The sequence below is a fragment of the Notolabrus celidotus genome, chromosome 21 (genome assembly GCF_009762535.1).
Source record: "Notolabrus celidotus isolate fNotCel1 chromosome 21, fNotCel1.pri, whole genome shotgun sequence".
Lineage (NCBI taxonomy): Eukaryota > Metazoa > Chordata > Actinopteri > Labriformes > Labridae > Notolabrus > Notolabrus celidotus.
Window position 1 is genome coordinate 3,247,910 of NC_048292.1, and position 21,065 is coordinate 3,268,974.

A 21,065-nucleotide genomic window follows, 5' to 3' on the forward strand; every position below is an offset into this window, starting at 1 on the left:
GTTCACAGTACTTTGTCAAGTTATTTGGCATAAGGGATCTATTTGAGAAAATAATTCAAAAACAGTAGAAAAAATAGCATTTTGCCTTCTTGGGACCACAACATTGTATTTTCTTCTTTTTTTTTTTTTAATCTCCATGCATTCACAGATTTCACACAGATACATTTACTCGCTTACACTACTACCTTATTGAAACAGCTTACAAATAAAAACACTATTAAAATGGTGGCCACAAGGCTGTGCAAAAGGGAAGACCTCCGATGAAAGCCCTGCCATCTGTCTGTCTTAGCCATCTCTTGCAAGTAACAAACTACAAAATAGCACCATTATACAGTGGATAGGATTCTTAATACAGTTCTGTTATATGAAACCATCATGTACAATGAATGATAGTAATGCATAGGTTAACATAAATGGGAGTACTGTTTGATTATACACAGGCAGAGGAGGCAGAGCCAGAGATGAGATGTCTCGGGTGTTTTTTCTTTATCTTTTTTTTTTCTGTGAGATAGAGTTACTGTAAATCCACACAGAGGCTAGAACAAACAGGCATGACTGTCCGTCTCCATGCAAGGATTTCTCAGAACTGGCTTTTTAGGAAACATGTGTGTTTGTGTGTGCCTGACCCTTGCTCACAGTTACACAACTCTCATTTATTCTGTGGGTGCGTGTTTGTGTTCTGTTATTCGTGTCCCGTATCTCACGTCATGTGATTTTGCAACCGATGCTACAGATTGTTGCACTCTCGCTGTGATGGGAAGCAAAGCAGCTCCGACGACAGCTGGAGTGACAAAGTTCTCAGAGCCGAGGTGGTTCGATCAATAAGCTACGTGGAGCTTTTTGATCGAGCCCTCTCTTGAAACCTCCATGTTGGAACGTTTTGCCGAAAACTTTTAACTGAAATTGAGTTTCTGTTGACTCGCTGCAGCTGACCTTGAACACGGGCCTCCACTCAGACTCAAACGTTGATCACCAGCCACCGGGTTGTTTACAAAAAGAATCAGATTTGGCCGCTGCGGTGACATGTGAAACGGATGCAGACGACAAACATTTCGCCTGATTGTCGCTATTTGACTTATTCCACTCACTTTTGCCAAATGCACTTTGATTCCACTGAATGACCCATTTCTAACAAACCACACAAGCACCACACACTAACAAGCCAAAGACATTTTGATTCAATTTAGCTTCTGGTTGTTTCATTTTTCTGGTTTTGAAAACAGGGAAAAGCACGATCATGTTTTGGTGGTACCCAGTGTTCCTTAAAAATCCCCCTAATGGTGCTTGATCTGTTGTTACAGAAGATTTTGGATTGTAGTCTACAGGCTCTCACACTTCCTGAAGCTAAGCCAGGGATTTGGATTGGACTCGAACCTTCAAGGTTTCCACTTGGATAGAAAAACCCTGCTTTAAGTCAATGAAAAGTACAGACTGGACTCGGGCTCATAGATAACTGATACTGAACCTCCTGGTCTTTGTTTTATGTCTTGAAAAATCCTCAGTAATGATGCATGGTGCATAAAAATAAAGTATTTATCTTGGGTAGTAGTTGTTATATGTGACCACTCACTACGCAGCCTTTCTTACCAAAAGAAACCACTCGAACAGATCAAAAAGATTTAGCTCCTCAAAGTTTTGGGGGCAGAATTGACCAATCATTCTCAAACATAGCCTGCCGTTCTCTGATTGGCTGAAGCCCTCGTCCGTTCCCACCTTTCCCTGGAGCCAGAGGATGCTGCAGCTCACACATGGAGGTATTACAAGCTCTTGTTTGTGTCTCAGCAGCTAAACTAGTCTGTTACATTGCATTAACAAAGATTTCCTCCCAGTATGGAATGGTGCAGTGTATTAAAAGAATTAAAGGTCCCCCATCAAACCCTAAAACGCCTCCTAACTCTCAGGTATCAATCATTCTGGAGAGCGTTTCGGACCATAGTTAGCCTCCTCTTTGTTTTGTTTTACAGTGAACCATTCCACAGGGGTACCAGGTAAGGCCACTCCCTTCTCTCTTCCCAAGTCGCTGGGCATTTGTCCATTCCTTCGCTCCCTACATTCGGTAATTTCTGCCCCCCGTGTTGCCTCGACTTGAGTTTTTCGGATGCACTTCCTGCAAGAAAAGAAGAACAGAAATTAGGCACAATGCAGAGAAAAAAATCACGTTTTTTGTTTCCTTAAAGAGCTGACCGTGCTTAGTGTTTATCTTGCATTTTGTAAAAGTAAAAATTAAGTAAAGTTCTCTAAAGGGTGCAAATATTTACTTCCCACTGGTTAGGGATGTTTACATTTTTAAGGGTCATATGTTGTGTGTACGCTGTAACGCAGCCGTGTGCCACTAGCTGGGGCTGTAGCTGTGGTTAATGTCTGCTGCCTTAATGCTATAAAGCTCTACTACCTGGATGTAAACAAGCACAAATGGAGATAAAGTTGTATGTAGGCTGTGTCTGGTTAAACTAACCACTCCACCAGAGACATGAGGAACCAGCTTGTGGACTTTAACCTGCAAGGAGGACTGAAGGCTGGTGGTGCTAGCTCTGCTAGCTACAGTCATCCTCGGTAAACCAGTTTGTGATCCTGTGTTTCACCTTGTTAAATCCATTTTGCTCCATTTAGACTGTTTTCTGAGATTTTTCTTTTTAACCTTTAGACTTGTCAATTTGGTGGAATTTGAATTTAAGTTTACACAACAATAAAAACATTCCTACTAATAGTGACACAATTTAGCGCCAAAATAGCCGACAAAGCTTATCCTTTTTACGTAAAGTGACTACTGTTAAGTTTGTTTAATAGGAAAGCAGTGGCAGATTTTTAAAGTTATATTTTTGGGCTTTTTCGACTTTATTGACAGGACAGCTGAAGAGAGACAGGAAATGTGGGGAGTAGAGAGCGGGGAAGACATCCAGTAAATCGTCGGCCGGTAGTCGAGGCGGCGACCTCTGTGACGAGGACTATAGCCTAGAGTTAAAGCATTACATATTCTTTGTTCAAAAGGTTGTTGTAAGCAGTAGGTGTTGAATTGATGTGGTCGAAAAGTAAAGTCAAGTAGCATCATTGCTGGGGCGCTATTGGCCTAGTGGTCTTAGCGCGCACCCCATGTATGGAGGCTATAGCTCTTGTCGGTTCAACTCCAGCCTCAACCACTTACTGCATGTCCTTCCCTGCTCTCTACTCCCCACATTTCCTGTCTCTCTCCGGCTGTCCTATCCGATAAAGACAAAAATGCCCCAAATAAATATCTTAAAAAAAGAAGCATATTAGCCTTGCTTGGTGGCGTCCAGTTATTGAGTTGAAACGTTACAAATTCAAGTATTTTTAAATCGCTTCTTATTGGGCTTAAATCTCCAGTGGGGTTAGTAAGGAACAGAGCTGTGCTAACTGTCGCTATAAGATGGCTTGAGTTGTAACTTCAACCTTTACTTCCAAAGATGTGGGCTGTCTTGAAAAAATATAGATAAAATAACAGCTAACACAAATAAATATATTCTAGTCCCCCTGATTGATCAATAAGGGAAACATTTACATACAATAGGTAACAATGCACCATAATGAACACATGAATAAACAGGAGTAATGTGGAAGTGACTGCACACACAGATGCAGAGCCTCGTCTCAGGCACCTTGCATGAGCCTGTCTGTAATGGTGAGACGGCAGAATTTCAGCACATAATGTACAGTAGTAGAGGAGAGATCCCGCCTGGGGAGCGGGAGTGCCACTGGGTCTACCACAAAAACCACTTAGTTCCTTCCCTTGCTAATGGTTTTCTTTTTTAAGAGAAGGGTAAAAAGCACGTAGTCAAATCTTAAAAGGATCACACCGTCCTGCTCGTTGCCGCCGAGGGAATGATTCACAGTCCGCATTTAGACCTCAAGCTTTCCTTCTTTGGACGTGAAATTAAGATTTCAGATCTCAGATTTTTTAAATGATTCGAGCTCGATTAAAATTAAAAGTTGTTCTACTTTCAAACTTTTGAGGAAGTCAGTGCTGAGATTAAATGATTCACAAGGATTACGACATGATGAAGAACGATAGGACATGCATACCTTGAACGATGAATGACTATGTCCAGCTGCAGGTCTCTGTGGAAGGAAAATAAAGCCACTTACATTTAAAGAATACATGACTCCTACTAAAGTAAGCAAATGCAAACCTACAGGATCCTGATTGTAACTGTAAAACGTTTGAAAATGAGAATAAAGATGAAAAGTTTGAGACCCCTCATGTCTCAGCTACAGCATTCGCCTGAAACACTAAAGGGGTGTCAATCTTCTCATCCAATTCTCAGTAACAACCTCCTGTGCATGCTGTGACAGACACTTCCTATCATTCCTATTCTTAGCTTCTTCCACATGTTTGATGTTTTTTAGTGTTTCTGTTCGATGCTGTGCTCACCTTTTTGTTTTTTGTCTTGTCTGGCTGCTGTGCTGTCCTACGCTCTGTGCCTTTGTCCACTTTGTGCCCTGCGGTACTAACCTTGGGTGCTCTCGGCATATCTGTGTGGCGTTGTGCGCGCACAGAGCGAGCAGCCTTGCTCTTGGCAGGTGCACAGTACATCTCCAGGCGCCGCAGCTCACAGCTTTGGAAGCAGCACTCGTCCACAATGCCACGTGACCGCCGTGCATTGGGCCCGTAGCCTGTTGGTTTACCTGTCGAGGAAAAACAGCAAGTTGAGTTAGTAACTGAGGAGCAACTTCGGCAACGATGGAGCAGTCAGGTTTATGGGTGCAAACTGCAAACTGAACCCCACCTCCACACAGCTCCTATCTGGTCAAACCATCAAAGTTTGGAAACCCCAAAATTTAACGCTCAAATCTTACAGTTTGTGCTGAGTCTGGCGCCCCCTGTGGACAAACTGGTACTGATTTCTGTAATTATTTTGTCCTATAAGTCATGTTATTTCACGCTCGGATTATAGTTTGTGTTTGCTTAAAGAGCTGAACATCCTTGGAGTTTATCTTGCATTTTGTAAAAGTAAAAACTAAATGATGTTCTCTAACAGTTGCAAATATTTAGTTCCCACTGGTTAGGGATGTGCAAATTTTAAGCGGTCATATGTTGTGTTAATCTGTGCCACTAGCTGGGGCTGTAGCTCTGGTTAATGTCCTCTGCCATAAGCCTCTAAAACTCTACTACCTGGATGTAAACAAGTACAGATGGAGATAAAGTTGTATGTAGGCTGTGTCTGTTTAAACTGACATACAACCACTCCACCAGAGACATGAGGAACCAGCACAGGCATGAGGACCTTAAACTGCAAGGAGGACTGAAGGCTGGTGGAGCTAGCTCTGCTAGTTGTAGTCATAGAGTAGAGAGTGGGGGAGGACATGCAGTTAATGGTAGAGGTTGGAATCAAACCTGCGACCTCTGCAACAAGGGCTGTAGCCTCTGTATATGGGGCACTTAGACTGCTAGGCCAATGGCGCCCCATCCTGCTTTATTTTAACACCAAATTGTTCGACTATGACTCATTCCCACAGAAAATATCAACTCAGGCTGTTTCTGTGGCGTGCCGTTAATCCCACAGAGTGACGGCAAACTTCTGTCAGAGGACTTTACATCTTTATGTGGTTCATCTTGGTTGCTTTAAAAGCTCAAAGAGAGACACCAGTATCAGCATCATTTTTAGTCTATTTCGTATCTACTTAGAAACTCCTCACAGGAGCTTTAAAGCATCCAATTTTCCAAAATGAGCTTCAGTGTTAGCATGTCTAGCTTACTAGCCTACTTCTTTTGGTGGAAACACTGCATCACTTCCAAGGCAGGCCGCAATTTCATACAACATTTATTAAGGGTTAAGGGCAGGCTGGTCAGGGTCATTTAGTTAAGTGAAGACCCAGAATTGATGCGGTGAGCAGATCTGTTATGTATAGAGCATCACAATGTGGAATAATTTACCAGTTACTATAATTGAAGCACCCAGTAAAGCCAGTTTTAAAAGACTCTTAAAGGAACACCTTAACAATAACCCTAACATTAATGAATTCTAGTGAACACTGAGGATTAGTCTTAATTTGATGTGATGTTATTTTGGTAGAGTGGTATTCCTTGTTTTTCTATTTCATTTTATGTTTGTAGCTTTTCCTGTTTTTCTATTTGATGTCTGTATAGCATTCACAGTTTTTCTTTAAGCTTGTAGCATTTTCAGTTTTTGTATTTCCTGTTGTAGCATTTTTTCTGTTTTTGTGTTTCATGTATATTTTGTATGTTAAGTTTGTTTTTTGTGGACCCCAGGAAGAGTCGCTGCTGCGTTAGTGGCAGCTAATGGGGATCTGAATAAAGGAATAAAGGGTAACAAGTACAGCTGTGCTCATAAGTTTAAATACCCTGGCAGAATTTATGATTTCTTGGGTAGTTTCTGTTGCCGTTATGATATAAAAAGAGTTATCACAGTTGTTTGATAGAAATTTTGCTTCACCCAACCGCTAACCATGAGTGAAAAAAATAGTTTTTCTCTTATCATTCAGAATCTCTGAAAAATGGCCAACATTCAAAAATTCTGCCAGGGTATGTAAACTTATGAGCACAACTGCAAATGGAAAAGACTGGGACAAATCTACCTTGTAGCATTACAATAGTGTGTAAGTGTCTTGAATGTGTGAGCTAATGTTAGACAAGCTAACGCAAAACTTGTGATTCAACAGTCACTGCTTAAAGTAGATCTGATGCTTTACTTCTACAGCTGATGGTGTTTTTAACTAAATATTTGTGGAGTTAAAGGTTGTGTAAAAAAAAAGTGAAGGTGAGAATTATTTATTAAGAGTGTGCATCTTGGTAACTACTATCAGACTTTAAGCTAACGTCAAACAAGCTAACGGATGGTTTTAGATGTTGGATAGCTCTATATTTTAAGCTCTGTGTGCGGTATAAGAAAGTTCAACAGGTGAAGCTGCAGTTCCAAAGAGGTAAAGGGTTTACAGACTGTCATTTCACCTCTTTTTATGCAGATTTTTTCCTCAACACTAAATATATTTCTTCAGAATTGGATAATCTAGCCTTGGCCTGAGAATACACTCGAAATAAAAGCACTAAAAATGGCCCGGTCACGGGTTTGATTCTTTGGATATATAGGCAAACTTAATGACATAGATTTCCTCTGTGTAAAATTTACAGTGTATCACATTGCACACTGTGGACCTTTCTTGGCAGAGCAGCTTCCCTGCAGAAAGAAAGGCTGCAGTCACCCAAACGTTGAGAATATCACGGTCAGCCATTTTGGCCCAGGTGTCTTAACACAGAGGCCAGTCCAGCGGTGCCAAACCACAAAGACTTCTGGGCCAGATCAACCTGCAGGAACAGCCAGGCAGGTTTTTGAGGCTGTTCCCCTCCCTCCCTGTCCAAATGTTCATTCACATTTTCATTTGGCATGAGCCGGAGTGCCCTGGAGTTTCTCTTGTAGCACATTTGTGCTGAATCATTGGCATGATGCATCTTTAAGGGCCAAAAAACAAACCTGTTTCGATGGCTTGTCAAGGGGAGGTGGAAACTCTGTTAGCGTCTGTATTATATCACTGAATGAAAAGGTAAATCATTACTTAAAGGTGTGACACTCGCTTTTGGACTCACACGTTAACATGACGTCAATGTCAGCTCCCTCTTACCCCCCAGCACCAACCCTCTTTAGGTGGCCTCTCGAAAATCTCCCACTCTCCTTTTACAGTTCCCTGCTTACCTTGTGCAATATAGCCCTGATGGGCTTTTCCCTGTTACCAAATAAAATAATAATAATTTAATATGGCATTTACAAGGAGGAAATGCCTTTCCCTCTCAGAGTTAATAGCTCTTGGCTCAGGAGCCTGCCAGTGCTGACAAAGTGCATTAACTTCTGCTCTCTGTCTGCCTTGTCCTGACAATGTTGTGGACAGAGAGCAGCTTTCATTCAGAAACAGAAGCATCTTTCTTTCTCCTCGGACCCCCTGGATGCAGAATGGAAAATAATGGAGGTGTGAATGAGAGGGAGGAGACGAGGGGAAAGGCTTTCATGTTTCACATCAGGTAGAATGACGCTAAAAATACACTGTGCACCTGCATTATTTAGAGAACAGAAGAACCGGATTTACCCAGATCTCAAACTGCCCAAAGGGGTCTGTTAAATTAAATATGTCAATGAGAAGAGAGGACTCACTTCAGCTTTCTATCCAGCCTCAGCTGCTATACTAACACCTGATGTCAAGACATTTGGACAGAGAAACACAGCGTTGAGCTCTGGTTGCCGATTATATAATGGTTGCTGAAAGCCGAAAGAGGGGCCGTGCCTCGTTGCCTGGCCTGCTTTTCAATCCCTCCCAATAAAGCCTTACAAATTAACATCCGCTATTGTTCTGAAAATAGCTCGCAACCCTGCTGCACAAACAGCTGGAAGGGAGAGAAAAATCAGCTGGCACCAGTTGTAACATGTAGGATAATCAGCTCGGGCAGGTTGGGGAAAAACACGCATATAATAATCAGGTCTAAAAGCTTTGGGAGGTTTTAAACGCTTCAGTTCCATGGATAACTGCTGTAATCCCTCATAAACAAGGAGTTGTTTTCTGTGACTGTTGTTTAACAAATACGGGTAAACAACAGTTTCTGCCAGTGCTTCCCGCCTCACGGCCCTCAGCTGTTGGAAATGGAGGATGCGTGTTGATGAAGGTCAGATTAGAAAGCATGTGTCAGCGTTTCAGGCATCGTGACGAGGCAGAGTGCGGTTATGAACCTCTTATATAATAATAAATGTGATCCAGATTCTGCGTATTTGAAGTGATGACTGAGAGTGGCTGTAGAGGCCTATACAGAGATAATGGTCTACAGAGACAGAAGGAGGATGGTGACTATCTCTAAACACATGATGGACTGTGGGGTTCTATATGTTTAGACAATAACATGTATCTCTGCTTTAACCATGCACTGACTAAATCAGATCACCCATCGTTTCATGAGTAAATCCACACAGATCAATGAAGGTCTTTAAGGTCTTGAGGAGCGCTAAGGTACGTTTAAAAGATGATAAGGGGCGGGAAATCATTACGTTACATTAAGCAAGGCTGAGCTACGCTGCTGTGTGCTACGAAAATATACAACATGATACAATTTAAAAATGTACAAAACTACGATATGGAACAATTCTTTACGTTATGATACATTACGTTATATTAAGTTAGGTTATGTTGCGTAATTAAACGTTACTTTATGTTAGTTATGATACAATAGGTTACGTTACGTTACGATACATTATGAAATGTTACCTTATGATACGATGTTAGTTTACGTTGCATTATGATATGCTATGTAACGTTCCGATACGTTGTGTTATGATATGTTAGCATATGTCAGGGCTTTTTTATGTTATGTTATGATACATTATGTTACGATATGTTATGTTAATAAACATTATGTTACGATACGTTATTTTATGATACGTTATTTTACGATACGTTATTTTACGATACGTTATTTTACGATACGTTATTTTAAGATACGTTATGTTGCGATACGTTATTTTACGATACGTTATTTTACAATACGTTATTTTAAGATACGTTATGTTGCGATACGTTATTTTACAATACGTTATTTTAAGATACGTTATTTTACAATACCTTATTTTACGATACGTTATTTTAAGATACGTTAGGTTGCGATACGTGAAGTTACGTCACGATAAGTTACCTCATGATAAGTTATGTTACGATAAGATCCGTTACGATCAGTTGCATTACGAAAAGTTACGTTACGATAAGTTACGTTACGATAAGTTACGTTACGATAAGTTACGTTACGATAAGTTACGATAGGATACGTTAGGTTATGATATGTTAGGTTACGGTACGTTATGTTACCATACGTTATGTTACGGAACATTACGTTACGACATGTTACGTTATCATACCTTACGTTATGATACCTTACGTTATGTCCCATTATTAAACGTTACAACATGTTAGTTATGATACATTAGGTTACTTTATGTTACGATACGTTATGTTACGATACGTTATGTTGTGATATGTTAAGTTACATCATGATAAGTTACGTTACAATAAGTTACGTTAGGATACGTTAGGTTACGTTACAACACGTAACGTTATAATACCTTACGTTATGATCCCTTACGTTATGATATCTTAAGTTATGATATAACGTACGTTACGACATGATACGATACAATACAGTTGGATATGATTTGTAACCATGCTAACAATGATATAATGCTACAACAATAATCAATAAAGTGCAAGAGAATGAAATAGCGATTCATCACGACTTCTTATCAAATGAAGAATACAAAGAGCCCTAAAGTTGCAAAATGACAGATTTAGGTATTCATCCTCTGAACTTTGGTTTGGACTCACTGAGATGAAACACTGTTCTTACTTTTAGCCTGTAAATAAAGGTATCAGAACCAAATACCAACTGTAAAATTCAAGCAAGGCCTTCGATTTACTTGCCAGAATTCTCAGAAGTGGAGTTTCAGCAGAGGTTTGAGAAGTTTGTACAGATGTTTTGGCATTTGCTTCCTTTTTGAATCCAAGCTGACTGTAGGTGACATCCTCAAGGAATGAGGTCTCAACATACTTTCCAGACCATCTCCTGAGTCTGGATGACGTAAGAAGTATTCCTTTGGCATTGGCCGTCACTTTCATTGATTTACATTAGACGTCAGTTTGCAGGCTTCCTCTCCAGCATGCAACCGAATCGGCTGTCTCCAGCCTGTCCGGTATCAGTTGGATGAAGTGTTTCATCCGATGCCATCAAGTGTGGTATTTGACAGCGTCAGCACACATAACGTTCATTCCTCAGAGGACGGGTGGGAGAGGAGGGAGATGGCTGGACTCCCTCATTCCAAAGTGGCACAGAAAGCATCAGAGTTTTACAACTTGGTCATGGTCAATAAAAAACAGTGAATTCTTGGAGCCTGTGCGCCACTCTCTCTGCGAAGTGTCAGGCAGTTTACTGCTGAGCGGGGACTCAGAGCTGCTAAAGTACTGGAAACTATCTCTTTATCACTGGTACCACTAAGAGTTTATGGTTTGAGCATGCTGTTCTTCATAACTGAGGGACTGACACTGGATCCAAATGAGCTGCCATTAGATATCAGTGTGGGGAGAGGGGTTTATTTAAGGATGAATGTGAAAGATAGGAGAGTGCTAACAAGTCTTAACTTTGACAGTTCTTGCTGTGAACTGGCAGCAGCCCGGGACAAAAACTCTGAACTGAGAAGACGCCAAAACAAATCTCAGTCAGCCACATGTACGTACTTTATTACTTCACCTTTGTCTTTAAGATACAGGGAACTTTTAACCATTTCTCCGTATCAAGAGAACACAGAGAAGACTTATTTTCTGGAATTTCAGGCAGACTGTATTTTACCAGATTAGACAGGCACCATGAGGACTCTCCATCTTTTCTCTCTATGTTGCACCCAATGGATAATTATTCAATTTTGCAGCACTTGTGACACTCCAAACAATTCATCCACTATTTAAATCTGTAACAGTAGCGAGACAGATACAACAGACGTTAAGGTTACATGGTGGTGAATGGCGAGTGAGACCACACCTGGGACAGGAGTTGGAAGTGGTTGGATTGAAAACCGGTTCATTGGTAAAACCATTGGGTGACCAGTTGGGACTTGACTTGGTTTGCCCATAGACTGTATAAAACATGAAGAAGGGCTCTGAAGTCCAAAGAGTTGGAGCTGAGGCAGACCTTAAGGCTGGAGATACGCTTGATGTTAAACCTTTCGTTTGCATACACAACCAGCTGCATCATGAAGATAAGTGTATAACTGAAAACACATACTCGACTATGCACTTCAAGTCTTACTGGAGGATACCTCTAGAGGGCACACTAGAGAGCTCAGGCCATATGTGAGTACTGCATTCCCGGGATGTAAACAAGAAATATGGCAGAAGTCATGGAGGTTACTGTGATGTTAATTCTGGAACTCAGTGACCCTGCTCAGTTTTTCCAACGTTTTCCTCCATGCTTAGACTTTAGAGTCCCAGACTTGTTTCCATTTAGTTCTGCAGTTTTCCACCGATAGCCAGTTAATTTAGCCGCCATGTTTGTTGCTGTGCAGCGGCAATGACACATCGTACAAATGCAGCTTGGTGCATCAGCTTGTCTATAAAACTTTTGCGGTTGTTGTCCCTGCAGCTGTGTTGATTGTCACATCCACTCTGCCTCTACTCTGCCCCTGCTGGTCATGTGCATACTACACCTTGCGTTAATTTCTAAGGATGTGCACAGCCGACGCATTTAACCAACGCTTGGGATGTATAGTCGCTATCATGCATTAACATACAAGTAGTTAACAGCAAGTTTATCTCCAGCCTAAGCTTCTCCAGCTACATCACATCTGTCTGACAGTCAAACTAAGCCACACCCCCAATAATGCAAATATATGCATGCACTCTTTGCCTTAGTATCTTCAAAATGAGTGAGGCTGTAAACATGTTTAATGCTGCTGTGAAAACAGGCGTTACAACACAGATTTTAAAGGGGTCTTCTTCACAAGCTGAACGTCTACATTGGCTTCATTTTCAACACTAGGGGTCGCAGCTTGGGGGGATTAATCAGATGCATGCAATAAATGGTGCAAGGGTTTGTTTACAACTGGGCAGTGACTTAAAGATGAATCATGAAACCCCCTAAGGGGAAAAGGATGCAGACGAGGGCCAAGACATGCAGCATGACTTGGTGATCTCTGCACAGCCAGGTTTATCCTCGTTGGTCTTTGTAGAGCTCCAACATGATGTGATTGCATTAAACTGATGAAGTACTGAGTGTCGTCAAATCCCTCATGACTCAGCCTCACCTAATGTACAGGTCCAAGTCTGAGACCATATCTGCCCTCCTTTTCATGAGATGCCTCTTTGTTGTGCTGAGCGGTTCTTCAAAGAGGGGTCAGAGGTTCTTCAGTCCAGGTCTTGATGGAAGATGACACCTTTTCTCCGCGATGGAGAGGACACAGGAGGTCTTTCTTCAGATCTCTGCTGTGTGCTCAGGTCCAGTGTAAAACTAGCGAGGAGGGGTGGAGGGGGTGTCCTGATCATCCTGTTAATCCACATAATCCCCTGCTGCTGACGGACGAGGCCTAGCTGTGTGTGTTTGAGTGTGTGCGTGTGTGTGTGCATGCATGCAACATGCTGTTTGCACATTCTACCTCTCTGCCGTCCAGCTGCAGCTGCTTTGGATGAAACTAACGGGGATGCACAGTGAAGAAGAAGGATGATCGATAGCTGTGAGAAGTGATTTCCTCTCTAATTACTAACTCCAGCTCACCTGCCATCAGCGCAAACTGAACTCCAAAAGTCTAAGCACGTCTCGTTCTTGGATGCCCTTGTTGTATAAGAACTTGGTGTACCAGCATTGAGTTCTTGGCCAAAAATGAAGGACTATTCAATTTCATATTAGTTCAGGAGAGTTCATGCATCATGTCTTTTGCAGGAATCAGCAGCAGGATTGTGTAGCTCACACTCCGTCTAGAATAAGTGTGAATATTTCATTATAAAGACACTTAGCACAGGGAGCTCTTACTGTATATGTTAGCCAGCAAACTCCCATAACACATCTGATTCATGGAATGAACATGGCAGTGAAATCATCGCACGGCTCTGCCTGCTAAAGCATTACAAAGACAACTGAGGATTTCTAGGTCAGGCTAATAATTGGAAAAACTGACTACGGTTGTGGATTTTCTTATGTTTCATAGACCACAGTTTGTTTCATTACCTCAAAAAAAAATATTTCCACCAACTAGTATTTAGCATTTCTGTTGGGGTAGGAAATCTGAGGTCTTAAAATGCAAGTGTGCTACTTTACTGGTGTCATGCGTAAGGTGGATTGGCAAAAGCAGCCTGAGCACAGAAAGCCCACTGTAGTTGCAACACCGTCTCTGGACACATTATCAATCGGAGGGCTGCCAAGTTCAACACGGACAGACTGGAGGGGAAGAGTTCAGGGAGAGGAGCACGCCTCCTTTGGCCTGGGCTGTTACGCTTCAGGGTCCCACAGACGACAGAACCCAAATGGATTCTCCAGATATTTCTACGCAAACAGCCACTGGAACATGTGGCGACCGACGGGGAGGAAAAGGAATGACAGCGAGAATATGAGAGAGCGAGAGAAACAGAGGAAGACAGGGAGCAGCATATTTTCCAAGGCACGGCACCCTGCTGCTAAAACCTCATCGTCTTTTCAGTAAAAAGGATGGAGTGTTCGTGAAATACAGCTCGTTTGCAACGCAGAAAAATGTGGCATTGATAGATGGACGCGGTGCAGCTCTGTGACTGAGCGGTGTAAGGTAATGCGGGAAAGACAAACACGTTCCCCGGACCACAAAAAGGTCTGTTCCTGCTTAAGAAGTGTATCCTGCACGGGGATTCAAGACTTACATTGGCCTCCGTTCAACACTTTCTCATGAGATGAATATGGACAGTAGTGCTTTACTTCTACGGCCTGTGAGACACATTTACGAAGCTGTAGTACAACCTCTCTGAGCGGCCAAGAGTTAGTCACATTCTCACATCATCCCATCTCTGGACTGCATCAAACCCTGTCCAAAGCTTGACGCCAGAACTGCAGACTCTTTCACAAACCTTCAACCTCAGATAGAAATCACTACAGAGGATGAACAGTTTGTTGATTTTGAAGGAGAAGAATCCAATCAACACCTTCAAAACAAATCCCTGAGTGTGATTCTTCCTTACAAAGATGCTAAATATGATTCATGATTTACTAGAAAGTCCTTTAGACCACATATTCCATAACCGTCCTCTGTCTCTTACCCTACATGTAGAGAACACGGCCATTTATTCAAGAGAAGTGTGGCAGCAGAGTGAAGTCAAAGACCAAAAAAGTCTAAACTGGCAGAAAACTGGCGATGGAGCGGGCTGTCATGACCACTTCACAGCGTGCGGGTGTTGCCAGCAGCATCTGGACGAACAAGACTCGCAGCTTTTGCAGCAGCTTGGTTTCTCTCCAACAGCTCCCTGGCAAACATCGCACAAAGGGCCCGATGCAGAAAATGATGTTGACTGGCGCTGGAAAAGCTGCATGCACGGCCGGAGGAATGTGGCGGCGGTGGTTTGGTTGGGAGCAGCAGCAAGGTGCATGGTGACACGAGTGCCAGACAAGACGTTGGTATTGGATGATTCAGCAAAAAAAATTCTGTTTGCGTTGAATGACATACTGTAGTGTTCTGTGCCGCTGTTTGTGAGCGTTTCTATGATGTTCTTGTACGGCAGAAAGAATAATATGGGAGTGTGGTTTAGGCCGGACAACTGACTCAAAGGATTGGCTGTTAGGGGAAGGGTCAGGGGTTGGACTGGACTCTGGTGACGTACTGGTTCACAGCTGAAACCTGTCCATGCAGCTGCAGATTGGTCTCGCCACTTTCTTTATAAGTGCTCTTAAATAACACGCCTCAAATACTCTGCACAGAGAAGATGGGCACAGGAAGTGGTCCAGCCAAGGACCCAATTTACTTTGCATCCAACTGCAAATCCACCAACCCGATTTGCAGGTACAGCTTTGGGATACCAAAGGGAAACCAAAGTTTGGACACTTCGGCATTAGGTTTTCCAGAAAGCAATCATTTTGCCGGGTTTTCGTTCTTGTTTGGTGATAGCGTTGTATGATCAGAGCTTCAGGATACTTCCCTCACTATTGAACGGTTTCTGAAGCAAAGGAGGGCCACCATCCTTACATCATATGTGCTTTAACCACACAGATGACAAAGTGATTTCATCCATTGGCTTCTGAAGACTAGCTATGAAGCCAAACGATGGTGGTCGCCATATTGGAAATGCTGACTCAACTTAACTTAAGGAGCTGAGGCAGACCCTCAGCCTTCTGGCAAAGTGAGCCTTCCTGTCAGTCAAGTCCGCCACTATCAAGCCTGATTGTGCAGAACTCCAATGTTCCTAATATCAGTCTGTAAACATGTTTATTGTCCTGTAAACATTGACATTTTAACATGAGTGTTAATGGTGTCTCCTTTACTTTTGGAGCCAGCCTCTAGTGGACACTGGGGGAACTGCAGCTTTTCAAGGCTGCTTGATTTTAACAGCTTAACATTTGAAACTATCCTCAATGCTTTTCTAAAAGGATGTCATCGTACCATGACCAAATTACAAAACCTGCAGGATCATCAACGGCTAAAAAGCATTCCCTCCCAGAACAACAAGTCAGCGATTCAGCAAGAATCCAAGACCTGGTTTAGTGACCAGTTTGTAACCACTCTCGTGGCGTGGATGCAGGGATGGCAGTGATTTACGTTTGCTCCACCGCTTTGATCTAAACTGAGCATCTTACGATTTGATGGATGTTGATTCAAAGAAAAGGAAATATGTTACATTGAAATGTAAAGAAAGCTTCTAGTAGCGTGATAGACAGCCCAGAGAGTTTATTTATTTAAAGAAATGCCTCTAAGTAAATACTCAATCTTTGTTTGGATTTTTGGGGTGGCCAATCAGATTTTAAAGGGGGCGTGGCCACACCATGGAAATGCCTCTGCAGTAAAGAATGTAAATCCATTGAATTTCCACATTTCAGGATGAAGCATCATGATTTTGGTGCCTTCAGTTTAAGGAGCGGCCAAAACGTGATTGACAAAGAGCACAGTCAAAATATACCAAAGTACCAATTTATACTTGCATGAACTTTTTCACAGTACTCTTAATGAAATGTTCTCATCTCTCAGTCTTTTAAAGGCTTCAAACTTGCATCACTGCAGACTGACTAGATCTGCATCTTCTCCCTGCAGGACTGAGGCTGGGATTCAAAGACTGGCCCCGTCTTGGCCCCCGATCCTACGTCATTTACCAGACTCTCAAAAAAAAGTGTATCAACAAACCGCTCTGGAAAAAGGAAGCAACTACAAATGCATTCTAGATGCTGCTGCTGATTTCCCCCAGAAATCTTATATCTTCTTTTTCAAACTGGCAGCTGACAAAGTCGACCACATGTGGAAAATCTTTCATAACTTTGGGACCCAACCAAACCATTAACAGTAGATTGTTTTGTCCAAACTGCGCAGAGGTAAGAGGGACAGGCATGACTTTTGAAGTAATACGAAGGTCCTCCAGGACATTCAGAGCAAATTGGTTTAATCGATGGACGCCAGCCAAAGAAATATGAATAATGAGGTTATAAACTTCAGCTCTGCAGCGTCTGAGCCAGCTATATTGTGAATGCACAGTCACACTGTACGTCTCTCTGACAGGAAGATCATGATACATGTCCTGAGGTGGAACATTGCACCTAACTCCGGTAGCTCCATATATCCTGTGCTGTTCTGGGCTGGGTTATACCCTTAATGGAAAAATCTGAGATTTAAATCCTGGATTGTTGGTGGAGGGTTTTCTTTGGGTCGCTTTCCCTTCTCTGGTGGAAAAAAAGAAAAAACTGCACAGCAACATTTAGTTTCTACCCCTCCTTAAGTTTCCACTTTAAGCCCTTTGCCCGTGGGCACCTCTGGGATTCGCCACCAACTCTATAGCTACTTATCATATTTCATATTTCATTTAGGTTTGCTTGTTCAAAATCTGGGCATCTGTCCATCACTGAGCGTTCAAACAAGGCCTGAATGTGAACATGAAGAGGGGATGTAACAGTGGAGGAGAAGTGACTGAAGGAAGAAAGGGAACATTAATGCAGGGAACGTCAAGACAAGATGTCAAACCGGCTGCTTTTTTATTTATGAGCTCGCTGGAGGTGGAGAGCTCTGGGACGGATACAGCCAACCTTTATGAATAAATAAAAAGGTGCACTTACTGAAATAAAAGCCCCTCTCTCCACACACAAACTGCAGCGTGTCGACCAGCTCCGCCCCGCACAGGGTCTCTGGGCCCGCCCCTGTTGCCGTCGGAGTCAGGGTGAGGACGCACAGCAGTAGTGAGAGGGTGTGGCTACAGGAGATACAGCACATCGCACTCTGCAGCACAGGGAGAGAGAGAGAGAGAGACAGCTTTAACATTTGCACTGCTCTTAAAGACAGAGCATCATCACAAAGAGAAAGATTTCCATTCACACACAAAAAAACTTTGAAAGTCAGTGCTCTCACTTTACGCTCCTGGCAACAGTTCAGATCTGCTGCGACAGTTAGTGGCTCAGTGCCTTGCTCGATGGCACATCACTGGTGGCAACACCAAACGTTTCCCACATAAAACCAGCGAGCTGAAAGCTTGTTTCCCTAACTTCCAGGTTCCCCTCTGCCAAACAGGGAGGTATAAACGGCATAAAAGTGGCCACAGATGGTAACTTTACAGGGTTTTTGGAGATTGGAAGGAAAATGTATTAAATCCAAAGTTGCACTTGGTGCCAGAGTCAAACAGTCAAACAGGAGCCTGACTCATGAGCTCTGGTGCTCCGGAGCGCCTGTGCGCTAAAGAGCAGAGCGCGTCCAAATTGAAAACACACATTTCTCCTTATCACATCGCTCCCCAGCTTCTGGATATATCCTCACAAGTTTCAAACAATCAAAATCAAACAATGCATTCACGATTGCACTAATATGCACTTGTTAATGCGTGTTCAGCGCCTCTCTTTGTGCCAGATAAACAGCTGTCTGCGCGTTTTTACGCACAAACTAGAAGTGGTTCAAAAATTCAAAAAAGCAGAATAGGAGATGCAAAAAGCTGCAGGGATCTTTCCGAGCCACACTGTGAGATGGAAAACTGCTCTGCCGCCAAACCCAGGCGAGGAAGCTGAGTGGGCCAAAAATACATAATAAAAGGAATAAACTCAGGACAATATCCACCTACTGTATCTCCCAACAACCCTAACCCACAGCGTCCACGCACTCAAGTGTTCACGTTAAAGCGCTCCCACTCTCTGGTCTTCCCTGCAGCAGGTTAGATATTTAGCTCTTAATAAATGCAGACTCAGCAGTCATTACTTTGAAAGTTGCACAGCTGCATTCGGACTTTCTGGTGGAAAAGAGCGCAGGGCGCACAGAAGCGCTGAGGATCAAACATCCATTCATCCGAGCACAGAAACTCATGCACGATTCATGTCAAGATCCACTCATGCAAAAAGTCAATTAAAGCAAAAAGAGGATAAAATAATATGTCATAAAAATAACAAACACATGCAGCAGAGTTTCTCTATATCAGACTAAAACAGATCAAAAGCTGAATAAATCGTGCAGGTAAAAGCAGTCAAATTAGAATAATGTGCTCTTTATTGCTTCAGTTTTAACTAGGATGCTCTGTGCAGTAAGTGTGCAAGGTGATAATGTAAAGTGTCAAAGGAAATCAGGTAAGTTACCTTGAAGACATCACATAAATGCCACTGAAAGGAAAGAGCGCTAGACATCCCCACGGGTCTCCGCAAGACAAAGCCCGGCGAAAAGGAACTTGTTTGAAGTCATTAAAAACGGGGAGAAAGAGGATGAGATGCGGGCAATGTCACATCTCAATATTCCGACTTTGTTCCATTGCGCAGGCTCGTTTTGGAGAAGTGAGATTTAGCGAACAGGAGACGGATTTAGAGAGAAAATCCCTCACATTTATCTACATTACACAGACATTTTCAACAGGAAACAGCTGGGGCAGCATTTGCCTCCTACTCGTCCTAAGTTATTCATTAAGGATTTTGGGCACATATTCAAATAACGTCATTTCTCTTTTTTTTCTCAGAACGGGATTGAATTTTGATCTCTCTCTAAGACTTGGTTAGTAGTTCAGATCAAGAGAGAAAAAGCGGTGCAGCAGCAGCAGCAGCAGCAGCACACACTCACACAACACGATATTTTATGAAAGCTGAACAAGGAGAAGTTAAAAGACAAGAAGGAGGTTAAGGTTTGACTGCTGGGTGTCGTGCGTAATTTGGCACCGCGCAAATGTACCCAGTCTGATTCAGTACAGGTTTTTTGACTTAGTTTACTAACATGAATATGCAATAAAAAGCTAAATGAAGGAGAAGAAGGAAAGAGTGAGTGTGTTTTATTTCATTTAAGAGCAAATATATGATACAAAGAAGAAGAAGATCTCCTTTGGAGTCGTTTTCTTCCCAAACTTTGCGCATCTGTGCAGCATTTTCTGCATTTTCTCACAAAGAGAAGCAGCTGAGTCCAGCTTCTGTGCAGGACTTGCGTGTACACGTGCAGGTTTGTCTGCAAATGATTGATGGTTTCACAAACTGAGTGACTGATGTCAAAGAAGTGTGGAAAAACAAACAAAAACACGTGATTTGAAGACAAAAATTCGACTATCAGCACAGTTCCCTTGATTTCAGTCACCTTCTCAAAGCAAACTGAACCGGATGCTTTCCTACTGGACTCACAAACACTTAAAGGTACCCAGTTTGGGGCCCCAGTGCTCCCACTGTGTTGCAGGGTAAAAAAAAAAAAAAAGCCTCAGCAGTGACAGACCACAGCTTCACACGAGCCGAGGGCTTAAAGAGACTTGTTTTCAGCACTGATCCAACCACTAAACATGAGATCAGTGCTGCGACCCAATCATAAAACAGGACACCAGCGCGTATCCCAGCATGCTCGGCCGGTGTGTGTCAGAGCAGCACAGCGCAGTGGTCGGATCCAAAGGGGGCCGGAGCCAAAGACACGCAACAGTTAGGGTCGCTGGGGTAAAGTGGGTCAAAACTGCAGGCACGATCAAATGTCCCCACATGACACGGACAGCTCTGCATCACTCTGATGGAGCTGAAGCTGCTGAAGCGACCCGCACCCAAACTGAAACTGCATGAGGGGTTTCAAACAGGAGGTTCGAGGCCCCGAAAGAGGACGCATGAAACATGTAGGTGGTCAGCAGGTGAAGGAGACAATCTGTTAAAGCAAATTTTATTTTTCTTGACTCCTGACACACTCCTGCTGCTCTGATGAACTAGAAACATCAAATAAAGATCCTCAAAGAGAAACTGAAACTACAATGCATTTATTGAACCAACACCAGATCTGTTTCAGAGAGCGACTGATTTGTTTTAAAGAGTCAGAGAGAAGAAATTATTACGGTTGGAGCTGTAAGTAGAGATAGGATTGTTTCTACCAGTGGTTGTTTTAGAAAGAATTCACTGTCAGTTCAGTTGAGACTGCTTTATTTTATCAGATGTTTATCCAAGTAACAGTCAT

General features: G+C 42.6%; 1 protein-coding gene across 1 annotated transcript; it reads right to left on the reverse strand.

Moving 5' to 3' along the window:
- Positions 1-116: 116 nt before the first annotated feature.
- On the reverse strand, positions 117-19,521 carry igf1 (insulin-like growth factor 1). The gene is made up of 5 exons (XM_034672990.1): positions 19,247-19,521; positions 17,753-17,912; positions 4,388-4,641; positions 4,039-4,074; positions 117-2,107 (listed from the first exon to the last, which is right to left on the reverse strand). The coding sequence occupies exons 1-5, from the start codon at positions 19,292-19,294 to the stop codon at positions 2,048-2,050; spliced, it is 558 nt and encodes a 185-aa protein (XP_034528881.1). The 5' UTR covers positions 19,295-19,521; the 3' UTR covers positions 117-2,047.
- Positions 19,522-21,065: the final 1,544 nt, after the last annotated feature.